The sequence below is a fragment of the Vulpes vulpes genome, chromosome 12, assembly GCF_048418805.1.
Source record: "Vulpes vulpes isolate BD-2025 chromosome 12, VulVul3, whole genome shotgun sequence".
In the NCBI taxonomy this organism is placed as follows: domain Eukaryota; kingdom Metazoa; phylum Chordata; class Mammalia; order Carnivora; family Canidae; genus Vulpes; species Vulpes vulpes.
The window spans coordinates 54741889-54754359 of NC_132791.1; the positions used below are offsets into that span (position 1 = coordinate 54741889).

At 40.0% G+C, this 12471-nt stretch overlaps 1 protein-coding gene across 2 annotated transcripts in view; it reads right to left on the minus strand.

Moving 5' to 3' along the window:
* Nucleotides 1-347: 347 nt before the first annotated feature.
* The window catches only part of CDC42SE2 (CDC42 small effector 2), a 35187-nt gene continuing 23063 nt past the window's right edge, over nucleotides 348-12471 (minus strand). Inside the window, exons 2-4 of one of the 2 annotated variants that reach the window (XM_025994976.2) lie at nucleotides 6647-6748; nucleotides 3096-3205; nucleotides 348-2705 (exon numbers count right to left, since the gene is read on the minus strand). In XM_025994976.2, the coding sequence (XP_025850761.1) occupies nucleotides 3107-3205; nucleotides 6647-6748 (201 nt within the window). In that variant the 3' untranslated portion in view covers nucleotides 348-2705; nucleotides 3096-3106. Of the gene's footprint in view, nucleotides 2780-3095; nucleotides 3206-6646; nucleotides 6749-12471 lie in introns of both variants that reach the window. The other variant, XM_025994977.2, reaches the window with a different exon arrangement.

Sequence of the window (12471 nt, forward strand, 5' to 3'; positions counted from 1 at the left end):
TTGTCCTAAAGCCAGGGCTTCTCAGCTGGCACTTTTGTTGGGGTGTGTGTGTGTGCTGATTCCTACCCCCACCACCCAGATGGCAGTAGCACCCTTTCTGCAGATTGTGACAACCCAAACTGCCTCCAGACACTGGAAGTTTTTCTTGGGGAACAAACCATCACCTGCCCCCTCAAATTGGAAATGGTCCATACCTGCCTAAAAGGGTAGCTCACAGCTTCCTCAGCATGTTTAATTCCTCTCTTAAAAAGTGAAGGTTTTTGCAGGACAGTAATAACAAAGTACAAGAATGCTAGAAAGGTCCTCTGAGTAAATTCTAGTTGAAATGAAAAAAAACCACACCAGGATGGAAAGAAAACATTTATTGAATCAAAATCAATACTTTCTTTTAATATCTACAAGCCAACACTGAATGAACACAATGTACAAAAAAAGTATGCTTATATTATAAAAATATGTCAATTTTATCTTCTGGGTGCTGAGCAGAAGTCATTTTAAACAAAATCAAGGCAAACTTGCTCTCTATAATGAAACTGCTATAATTTAATAACAAAAGTGAAAGCTAATATATACTCACAAAATATTTTAAAGGCCCACTTTAAAGGCGATAATGCTGCATTGGAAATGCTGAACCCAGTCACCATAGTTAACATTTCCGGTCTATACTTATTGGCACCACTTCATGCCTACATCATGGGAAAGCACCTCTGTTACAGAATGCAAATCACTAACAGAATCCATGGCATTGGTTAAACCTTCATTCAGTTTCCCGTGCTAAATGTTTGTTAGCATGTACTTCAGCAAAGTACTAACAATCCTATTTATTTAGGATTTAATATGAGACACACTGCCCAAGATTTACAATCCCACTTATGATGTGGGGGAAGCTGCTGCCCTTCACACTCTCTTCAAGCCTTCCTAAAAAATGTTAGTATATTAAGATTTTTTGTAATTTTCTTCTTGAATTTATTGGCACCTTCCTTGGTGTGTGGCTACTGTAGGTCAGTTACACACTCAGAGTGTAGCCTCAGAGTTTCCACGGAGGGACACTCTGGTACTCACTGGAGTATTTGGTCCACAGAACAACATATCGATTAGAAAAAATAAAAGTAAAATCATATCATGAGTTCAGGAAAGAGAAGCAGGGCTCCCTGTACTGTGAGTTTAAAAGTTCAAAAGAGACTAAAAAGTAGCACTATTGACAAGGCCCAGAAAATCCAATCTGTCTTTTTAAGACCCTGTACAAAGCAGTGTTCCTGGCAGGATACAGAATGACACTGTTACTCAGCAAATTCCAGAATGCAGTATCCACACAGTAAAGTCAACTGCAAAAATGCCTGGTTTTTTTTTTTTTTTTTTTTTTACTAAGCATAAATGTTTCCTTGACAGGCTCTCTCTTTGGGACTGCTACTTATTAAGCCTCGAATTGCAGAAACCCAAGCACTGAGTAATCCAGTACCCCACTGCACTGGGTAAATTCAAAAGCACTGATGGAGAAATGCTTTCCTGGTTTGCCTTTATAAGCTGGCTATTTATCCAGTTACCCGGTTCATAAGACCCCGGGACTAAGATGCAGAGAAAACAATTACTCTTTATTCAATTACTTATCTAATTTCTTAGCTCTCTACATTTTCACTTAAGTCCCATTTGCTGCATAAAATGTTAATCCTACTAAACACAGGACTGAATCAGACTAATGAACATACATACACTACACCCTCATAGGGAAGGTACTTACAGAAATACACATAATTTGTGAAGAATCAACATTTTGGAGCCTGAGCAAAGGTTTCTCATCACTGTCCTAGAAAAAAAACAGTCTCTCCACAGATTGTTTTCACTGGCAACGATTCAGCGAAGTCACTGTATTGCTCTGGGTTAACTTCCATTGCCCCCAAACAGGTCTGACTGTGGAGAAGCCAATGACTCTGCAGGTGGTACTACCGGCCAGGAGTTAACAAATGGATCCCATTGCATTAAAATAAAAACAAGTACAAACAGAATGAGTACACAATGAGACTGGACAAGGGCATCACCACAACTCTGATATATACCCACACCTGTTCACAGATCCTTGCTCTCAAAATAAATATACTGAACATTTACAACCAAATGAATGCCTTATGAATGCCAGATTTTAATTCTAAAATAAGCTACAGGTTACCTTTGGGTCTGTGTGTAAAACTGACGTGACTTGGTGCCACAGCTAACCTTTCTCTAACAGTAGCAGCTACCCTTAGCCCACAGCAGCAAAGAAACACTCATTTCTGGCCTCCCGTGGGCTCCCAAAGCAACTTCATAAAGCATGCAGATATCTATTCTCAATGTTTAAAATGAATAAAAATGATCATTGTGCTTGTGGGTGTCATACCTTCCAAAATATACAGAAACAGTAACAAATTAACAATAGCAGGTCCTACCTTACCAACAAACTCATAAGGCAAAGGGTTGGAGATGGAAATAGAAACTTTCAAAATGAGGGGGGGAAAAAAGCAAAATAGTGCTAGCATTCACAAAAAAAGATCATGCTAAGATCAGATCCATAATTGATAAAAATTAAGCCACAATCCAAAGTCCGTGAGTCCAAAGGCATGCATGCCAGCTGAAGGAAATGCAGGGTTCATCTGACAACAGCTTCTTCAGAGCAGAACAAGAACGTCTCACTGGAGGAATCACAACAGGGTGAACAAGATGCCATCACACTTCTTTTTTGTATTTGAAAAGGAATCACAACAAAAAATTAAGAGTGAAAAGAGAAAACACAGAAATTCACAATGACCTACAAAACCAAAAGAAAAATTCAAATTATTTTTACACTTAAAATTAGACAACTTTTCTTAGAGATTTATCAAGAATGTAGTGTAAAACATAAAGGTACTTGGCTACACATGGCATCCCCCAAAGTATCAACACTCAAAATAGTAACTTCACTGATGTTTAAAGGACAGTATCCTTCACTGGATGTCTTAAAGCATTTAGTGTTCTTCCTAAGGGAAAGAGCAACCTAAAACTACTATTCCAAGTGCCTATGACCATCGCTTGAAACACTTAGTAAACTATTTTTGCCTTTTTCAGACTATGTCCCAGGTACTCACGGGAGGAGGGGCTATCCAGCCTTTGTGTCCACAAGCTGCATCTGCACGCTGGCAGACATCCCACCCCCGTAGCCCCCCTTGGACTGCATCTGGTTCTGGATGGAGCTAACCTAAAACAAGACAAAAACAAAGCAAAGTCAAGAACTAGGGATGATACAACTGATTCTGGTCTCAATGTTTTAGCTAAAGCAGTTTTAAGGAGGATACTTTTTAGAGCAGAAATTTTTTATAGACTTAAATTTCTGACTGCCCTTAGACAATGGTGAAGCTAGTAAAAAAAAAAAAAAAAAAAAAAACCACTTTTCAGGCCTCAACTTCCTCTCCCCACTTAGCTATTTTATAATTCACAATGTACGTGATAACATTTCAAAAACTGAACTACACACATCAAGTTCTTCATTTACAGACACCTCACAGAGATGATCACCTCAATTACTTAGAATCAAACAAAAAGAAATACAAATGAAACTGGACCATCCCAAGATAAATTTTTAAAGTCCCATGTGATACAGCCTTAAAGAATCCAAAGACTTGGATGGTGGTTCAAAATTACTTATTCAGTCATTTTAACTCTGGTTTAAGTATTTATCCTCTCAAATAGTTAATGTGATAATCTCTCCTCCCCTCACCCAAGATGGCTATTTTCTGATAGACTGTATGATACACCGCATCTTCTCTTACTGAGTGGAAACAAAGCCACATGAACTTATGGGCAAGCTGAGAAGTGTCCTTAGTGGATTAACATTATTCCAATCTTAGCTGATACCAATTAGAAGCAGTTTGGAAGCAGACAATCAGGCTAGAATGCTATAAAAAGGAGCAGTAAGGACGTTTTGGAGGTGCCGCCCTAACAGTGAGGAGTCAGAGCACTGGCAATCAGCTCAGTGGGCCTCCTCACCCGCCCAAGGTTCCTAGGAGGGAGGGGGGGGTTGGTAACAACATCCATTTATCAAATACTGACTATGATGTGTTTTCACTGGTGATCCTGAGTCAGTATGTTTAAACAAAGTAGTTAAGATTTGCCTGTTTTCTAAGCAAGGTAGGTTTAAATATAATAGAGAAAAAAAAAAGCAAAAAATAAAATGCATAGCTTCTTTAGATCCAAAAGGGTTTCAGTGAGAAAATCTTAATGTGGAACATATTACTCTAGCGATATCACATGTGTTACAGCCTTATCTATATATACATTACTCAAATGACTACTTCAGGTAAGGGTATTAAAAAAAACACCTGAAATCTATCGGCCTGTTTATTTTCAGTCCTTGTGCTGGGTCTCAGAGGCTAGAGGCATAAGCTATCAGTTCATTTCCTATTCCTTTAAGGTAACATGTTTTGTGGCACAACCTTTATTTTACCCAGGTACCAAATAATTTCCTCCCTAACATGTTACCTTTCCTAGGTATTTCAGGCCTATTTATAAAAAGTAACATGTTTGTATTTTCACATCATGCATTCATAACATCATGCTGATTCTAAGCAAGAAGAACACTGTTTTCCTCCAAAAGTCAGTTGTTCAGTTTCACACTACAGATTTTGGGTTTTCTAATGGCTTATTTTTGACTGTGTATATATTATTTTTTTTTAACACAATAAGACTATGTTATTAAAAGAGTTATGGGATCCTTTCTGGTAAGAAGTTAGTATGAAAGGTAATCTTGAGAAGCACAGTGCATTTAAGGGAAAAGAGAAACTCAAACTCCCCTGTTCAGGAATCCAGTGTGGCAGAGCTGTTCCAAACGCATCAAGCCCTGTACCTCATACATGCTGCACAGTTGTTAGGACAGACTAACTTAAGGCAAGCTATTTCTTTGGATAAACATTTTTTGGTTTTGTCTCCCTTGCACTATTGCATAGATGCAAAGAATTCTCTTACCGAATTAGGCTCATACAAGTTACATCTATCCACTGATACAACTTTCAGGAAAACCCGGAGATTACATAATTCTGAACCCAACAGAAGTGTGTGAAGAACCAACCTGGTGCTCTGTGAGTGTCAGAGGCTGCATGTCACATTACAAACAAAAGCTAAAGTTAAGTACAAAAAACTTTCAGAGACACATTAGGTTCTAATGAGCTAAGACACTTCATTAAAAAAAAAATGTATTCTGTAAGCAGAGAAGGCTGCCTTGGACTCAGCAGGTAGACTGACAGCTGAGGGCCTGTCTTGACCCAGCTCTCTCAGCTAAAGAGACGGACCCTGGATGCCCTACAAGAGACCATCCTGAAGTTCTAGCTAAACTGATGGCCACAAGAGTCCCCTACATCAACGACAGTCTCCTTGCGCAAACAAAAAGTCAAAAAAGAATTTTAAAGGAAGTTCTGAAATGTACATAAACAGTATTTAAAAAGTGAAATAAACATGAACTAAAATTTAATTCATCCTATAGAGTTTTAAAATATGAAATGCAAAAGAAGACATTTGTTAAGAAATTAAAATTCAGCATGTATAATAAATTTTAAACCATTCACTCTATTTATATGTGTTATAATAACCCCATTAATGAAAGTCACAGGTTCCCATTTGGTCTTTTCATTTCATGCTGATCCGGGAAACAAAGCTACTGAATTGTATTTTGACAGCAACCTGACACCTCTTAAATTTCCACAAAAGCAGTTGAACAACAAAGTACTTTTCCTACAGATTTAAAACAAACAAGCTGTTTCCTTTCCAGGAAGCTACAAATGTTATTCGTTTGCTTGCCTAGTAACTGATGTGACCAACTTCTTTGCTGTATCCAGGATATCCATCTACCTATTTTAAAAAAGTCTTTGTCCTCTTGTTAAATCTTTCGTTAATTCTGTATTCATAAAAGTCTAATTGACTTTCTGATTCTGAACGCTTTAGAGATCATTTAGACACATCTGTTTACTTTAGATTTGGGGTTAAGAGGCTCTCGATACTTAATGGCTTATTTACTTTAGGACAAAAATGAAGCAGAGCCCTGACACAAACCCTCATTGGGCAATGCTTCTATTAGAGAGCACTATATTGTCTTCGATGAAAATTAAGGAATAAGTGAGTTCAAGTGAGTAAATCTAAAGTCTGTTGTGAAATTCATGAAAATCTCTAGAATAAAGACTGCAAATATGCACAAAGTATAATCCTCTGCCTAGTACTCAAGTATTCACATTAGTTATGAATAAATCACAAACATTCTGATATCAAGAAAAAGCTAGTATTTTACAAGGTAAATGCAATAAACATGTTCACAGAAGGCAACTTAATGAAGAGAAAAGAAATTAAATATTACTAAAAGGCTAACATCCCCCCATTCCTCTGCTAGGAGGCAGGAGAGCCAAAGGGCTATTAACTTTCATTTTAAACTCATCTCCTTTTAAGTATTTTTTCAGGACAAAGAAATACATGCATACTTTGGCAAGCTAAGGAGAGATTAATTTTTCATTGTCATTTTCTTCTATGCTCATGTTCTGTACTTACATTCAGTTCCTACAAACTCACTAAGCATTGTATAATCATTAAGAATGGATGTACATATCATACAGGTGACACAAGTCTACACCCCATCTGCACCTCCCATCAACACACTTACTGAATTCATTCCACTGAACAGGTCTCCCGATCCTACATGAGCCGTGTGCACAAAATTTGTTGGCTCTCCAATCATGCTTCGGTCAATCCGCCGGCGCCTTTTCTAAATTACAGGGAAGAATGTATTGAGAAAAGATTTTATTAGCAGCATATTGATTCTGATGGATTTATATGGTATGGGTAAATGATTTTAATAACCGTAATACAATTTCCCCCAGGACATCAGGATCCCAACATCTTGGACTACCACAGTTACCTCAAGAGACATAGACACACACACACAAAATGACTGGCATAGCAAAAACAAATAGTTCATTATGTAAAACTTAAAGTAGATTATCTGGCCTAGCTTCAGCCACTGCCTTATTTGTGTAATAACCATTTAGGTTTTATTGTTTTAAAAGAAATAAGGCAAATGTGACATTATCACCAGTCACTCTTATTGTTAGCAAAGAAGATACAGGGTGATTTGAGTACAACACTGATTTTAACATTACTTTCTAGCTTTCATCATTAACAAACCGACATTATTTTGACAGTTATTACTTAGATTACACCCCACAACCTTCCACACTGGAATCAACCAGCTGGTCTGTTTGGAGATGTGGTCCCAGTTCATTCACTTTTTTGGTCTGAGCTGGCTGGGAATGACACCCTGTCTAAACTCAGCCTACTACACCGGGGTTTACGGACTCCTTATCCCTGACAACCACCTCTTACAGGGTACAGAATCCTGTGTCACAGTAACTTCTGCTACTAGCTATGTTCCTTGCCTGACCAATATGCCCATTCACATCATTAGAGGGATTTCCTTACCCTGTTTCACTGATCGTGAGATCCTGCCAGAGACAAAGGTTATCTTAAATCAGTCCCAAGTTTCCCATGATCACTTAGATGCTATGATCTCACTGCAGTGGGACACTGCACAGCTGACTCAGTGTCCTAACGCCAGTGCTGCTTTTAACAATATACTCCAGATATTACACCGTTTATCTACTGAAATGTTGGTGTCATCCTGATAAATCCTAAAAACTCAGCAAGACAGACCCAAATAACAGCACCTCCGGATTAAAACATGACTTTCTACAAAGCCACAAAAATGGAGAGTTCATACATTAATTTTAGGAGCCAGTATACATTGTTCTACTGTCCTCTAACTTTTATGGCTGCAGTTTAGAATTCCAGAAAAAGCCCCAGTTTTTCCTTACAAATATTTGTATTCATCCTCACAGTTCAACGATGACCCTGGACTATCTCCCAGTTCACTGGTTTCTCCATCCAGTGCTCTGTATGGTAGGTGGTGGTCCTTGTCTATCTGAACACAGGTTTTACTGTATCTTGGAGAAGTTTTCTTCTAGGATGATTTTTTTTAAAGATTTTTTTTAATTCATTTATGAGAGATGCAGAGAGAAAGAGACAGAGAGGGAGGGAGGGAGAGAAGACAGAGAGAGAGGGAGAGAGACAGGCAGAGGGAGAAGCAGGCTCCCCACAGGGAGCCCAACATGGGACTCGATCCCTGGGTCTCCAGGATCACGGCCAGAGCCAAAGGCAGACACTCAACTGTTCAACCACCCAGGCGTCTCGTATGATGATTTTATGATGCTCCTTGTGTTCCTTTCTGCAATTTCTGTTTCACCGTCAGGTCAACAGTGGATTGTATTTATGTGTGAGAAAGTGAGTGTGTATAATCTTCCCATTTTCTTGTATTTTCACTCATTTTTATTTCTCTTTGTTTTGCTGCATTGAAAAGTAACTTTACTTGATCCTCTTCCAGAATCCACAATTTTTTTCTTGCAGACCAAGACAGTAAACAGGCCACTGAGTTTGTTATAGCTTCAACTCCACTGTCCTTGCAGCATCGAAGTGGCTACAGACAATGCATAAAGGGTAGCTCCGTTCCAGTGCACATTTACTCACAGAAACAGGGAGTAGGCTAGATTTGGCCCACAAGTAGTAGTTTGGAGACCCCAGTTCAAGAACAGTTATTTTTTTCAGTAATAGCTATATTGTATTATTTTTCAGTTATGACTATTTCTTCACAAGCTCTGTTATGAGATGACACTGCAGTGTTTTTCATTTTCCCTTTCAAAATGCTTGACTGTATGAATTATAGTCTCTAACACTAGGAGCAAAACCTCATTTACTTCAAGCCCCCCCCCCCCTTTAATTTTATTTATTCAAGAGAGACAGAGAAAAAGAGAGAGGCAGAGACACAGGCAGAGGGAGAAGCAGGCTCCATGCAGGGAGCCTGATGTGGGACTCGATCCCGAGTCTCCAGGATCACGCCCTGGGCCAAAGGCAGGTGCCAAACCACTGAGCCACCCAGGGATCCCCTCAAGCCCCCTTTTGATAAGAAATTCAGTCATTCTTTTTGGGCCCTGCTCCCTAGTATTATAGAAAAATCTTCAGGTTAAGAAGGTATCCGAAAACTAAGGGAGGATCTAGATTCTTGGTCAATGTTCTTCAATTTTTCTATTTGTCAGCACAAAGCACTGATGTCCTGCTACATTTTCCTGTATGTCACTACTTCAGGTGCTCTGAAGGTACCTCAGAGTCCATGCCCCTCACCACACACTTGACACCCATAGGATCCTTTGATCAGGGAGGCCTATCCCAGCAATGCACTGGTCCCTCCCATCCGCTATTCCATCTATTGCCCTAGACTCTCACTTTATCTCTTTCTACCTATTCAACGTACTTCCCCTCATACTATTCTCTTCTGGAATCATACAGCATAAATGGAGCCTTAAGAAGTAAAGCCACCTTCTCTTTTCTATGATTAAGGTAAAGAAAGAAGATGCTAATAGTAGTTTTGTGACTTTTTTCTTCTTGGCTATACTGTTACATTCTACTGAATCTGCTTTGTTAGAAAGCTGTTTGTCCAGGCACATCCAAATGTATTTTCACCAATTAGAAGAATTTTCTCAATACCTGGGCAGGACAAATTGTTGGGGTTTCTTCCCCAGTAAGCCCTTTGATGGAGAGGTGGATAGACTTCGAGCTTCTTGGCACTCTCCACCAGCAGGAGAGGGTGGATGGCTCCAGTTGAGGAGAAAAGGATAGCAGTTCAGTTCCATGGGATAATGGCATCTGCAGACCTACAGACTTGTCCCTCTTAGAGCCTGGTGCAGTCTACTGGCAGGTGCAACAACAACTGATGGCAAAGGGTGCCACGTGGCTCAGCTGGAGGGCCCTCTCAAGCAGGTTAAGGGATGGGCATATTTCAGTGAGTAACCTCTACTCCCAGGACACTGGGAGTCTTGACCATCCTTTGCCCTGCGAATTCACAGGAACAACTTTTCAAGTTCCATCATCATTTCCTCTGGAAGGGTGTGTTCAGGGCTTAGCAGAAGGCTACACTTGGCCCATGTCTCCACACTGATTTATTCTAACAATTGAATGACTGAAGGAAGATGCTGGGAAAAGAGTCACCATGGGGCACTCAGGCCACCACACAACTCCCCAGAAAGGTTTCTTGAAAGGAATAGATCAGCTTATGAATCAAATTCAAATACCATAACAAACAGTCTGGGTACTGAGGGAGGATGTTCAACAGAGACTACTCTCATATTGAAAAGCAAAGGACAGATAACTATAAATCTGGTTATAGTGAATACTTTTTAACTTCAACTTTAACTGAGTTGGGAGTCAGGCTTTTCCTTTCACTTTGAAAGATTTCTTCAAGCCATTAATTTGACATTGATTTAAGGTATAGAAGTTGAAGCCTTCAGTCCTTCCTTCCCTAATGATATGACACATTAGGGTTGTTTTTAAGATTTATTTAAGAGCATGAATGGGGGGGTGGGTAGGGTACAGAGAGAGGGAGAAGCAGACTCCCTGCTGACCAGGGAGCCCAATGTAGGGCTCGATCCCAGGACCCCGGATCATGACCTCAGCCAAAGTTAGCTGCTTAACTGACTGAGTCACTTGGGTGACCCATGACAGGTTGGTTTTAAAGGCCAGTCCATAACTAAGGCTGGCAGGTAGGCTGGAGGAGCCAAAGGAGAAGTCATTACAATAATGTTGGTGGGAAAAGATTACTTGGATTTAGCTAACAGCAGCTGAAGTGGAAAGAACTAGATAGATCCAAGTTTTCCACAGATAAAAGGGCATTTGGTTGAGTGGATTTGAGAAGGGAACCACAGAACTTATGAAAGATGCACAGATTTCCCATCTGAGAAGAATGTACACAATTTGCAGGGTCAGGTAATAGTGGAAGAAGGCCAGACAGAGTTCAGGAAGAAGATGAAAGAGTTTAAGACCCACTGAATTTGAGTTATGTGTGAGACATCCAGGTGAAGTTAACAGAAGGGCAAGTTGGATACATGGATACAGGACTCTGACTCAGGCTAACAAACTAGATGAAAGAAATCAAGTCTCACCAGCATAATAGAGAACGAGAATGCAGAGGGGAAGCTGAAAGTTGAATGTTGGGTGGAGAACAAAAAGCCGTAAGGAAGCTAAAAAGAACATGTCTGAAAGGAAGGAGGAAAATCAGGTGTGTCCTCTTCAAGATGTCATGGAGGCATTAAGCAGACACAGTTGAAAGCTGGGGAGAGGTCAGGTAAAGGCTGAAAGCAGGGGTGGCTGTGGAGGGCTTCTGAGGGGCCAAACGAATGTATAAGAGGCAGGAAATGGAGCACTGAACACAAACACCTGGACAAAGTGGCCGCCTGGATAAGAAAGAATGGGCTGAGCTGAAAGAAGAGGAAAAGAGGACTGAATTTTCCCCTTTAAGATGAGAAACATTTCATTTATGCTTAATTTCTGGTTAGATCCAGTGAAAGAGGGATCCCTGGGTGGCGCAGTGGTTTGGCGCCTGCCTTTGGCCCAGGGCGCAATCCTGGAGACCCGGGATCGAATCCCACGTCGGGCTCCCGGTGCATGGAGCCTGCTTCTCCCTCTGCCTGTGTCTCTGCCTCTCTCTCTCTCTCTCTCTCTCTCTCTGTGTGTGTGTGACTATCATAAATAAATAAAGAAAATATTAAAAAAAAAAAAAAAAGATCCAGTGAAAGAGATTGAAAGTAGAAAAAAATCATCAACGTTGTAATGTTCCAGGGAAGGTAGGAAGGACAGATCCAGACACAGGCTGAGATGTTCTTTGGGTTTATATTATAACATTATAAATCAAAAACCTAGATGCTGGGACGCCTGGGTGGCTCAGCAATTGAGCACCTGCCCTCGGCCCAGGGAGTGATCCTAGAGTCCCAGGATCGAGTCCCACATTGGGCTCCCTGCATGGCGCCTGCTTCTCCCTCTGCCTGTGTCTGCCTCTCTGTGTCTCTCATGAACAAATAAAATCTTAAAAAAAAACCCTAGATGCTAAGTGTAATTACATATTTCAAACTACAAAAATGTAGTATTTTTCAGTCTCTACAGACACTTAAAGAATAGGATGCTTCTTTGGTGTGCTGTATTAATACAAGACAGAGACAAGATTTAAATCATGGGCAAACAAGGGGAATTCCAGAGTTGGGCCTCAGCAAAGAAAAACAGGAAATGGTGCACTCACTCTGATGCATATTAGCTGTTGTCAGTAGCAGAGTCATCGTTTTTCCTGGAAACATACTTTATTCTTTATAGGGTACTCTGTTAAGAATGTTAACTTTCTGAATAATTCTTGCCATCCTTGAAATACTGTTATTCTGCATAAGGTCAAGATTACAGTTGCGTTAGGGAGGAGATTAGGGAAAATGTCTCTTCATATTTACTCAATGACAATGCTTCATTACAGCAATTTAAACTTAGAGATACATACTGAAATATATATATTTTTTAGATTTCAATTTTAAGTAATCTCTAGACCCAACATGGGGCTCAAACTCA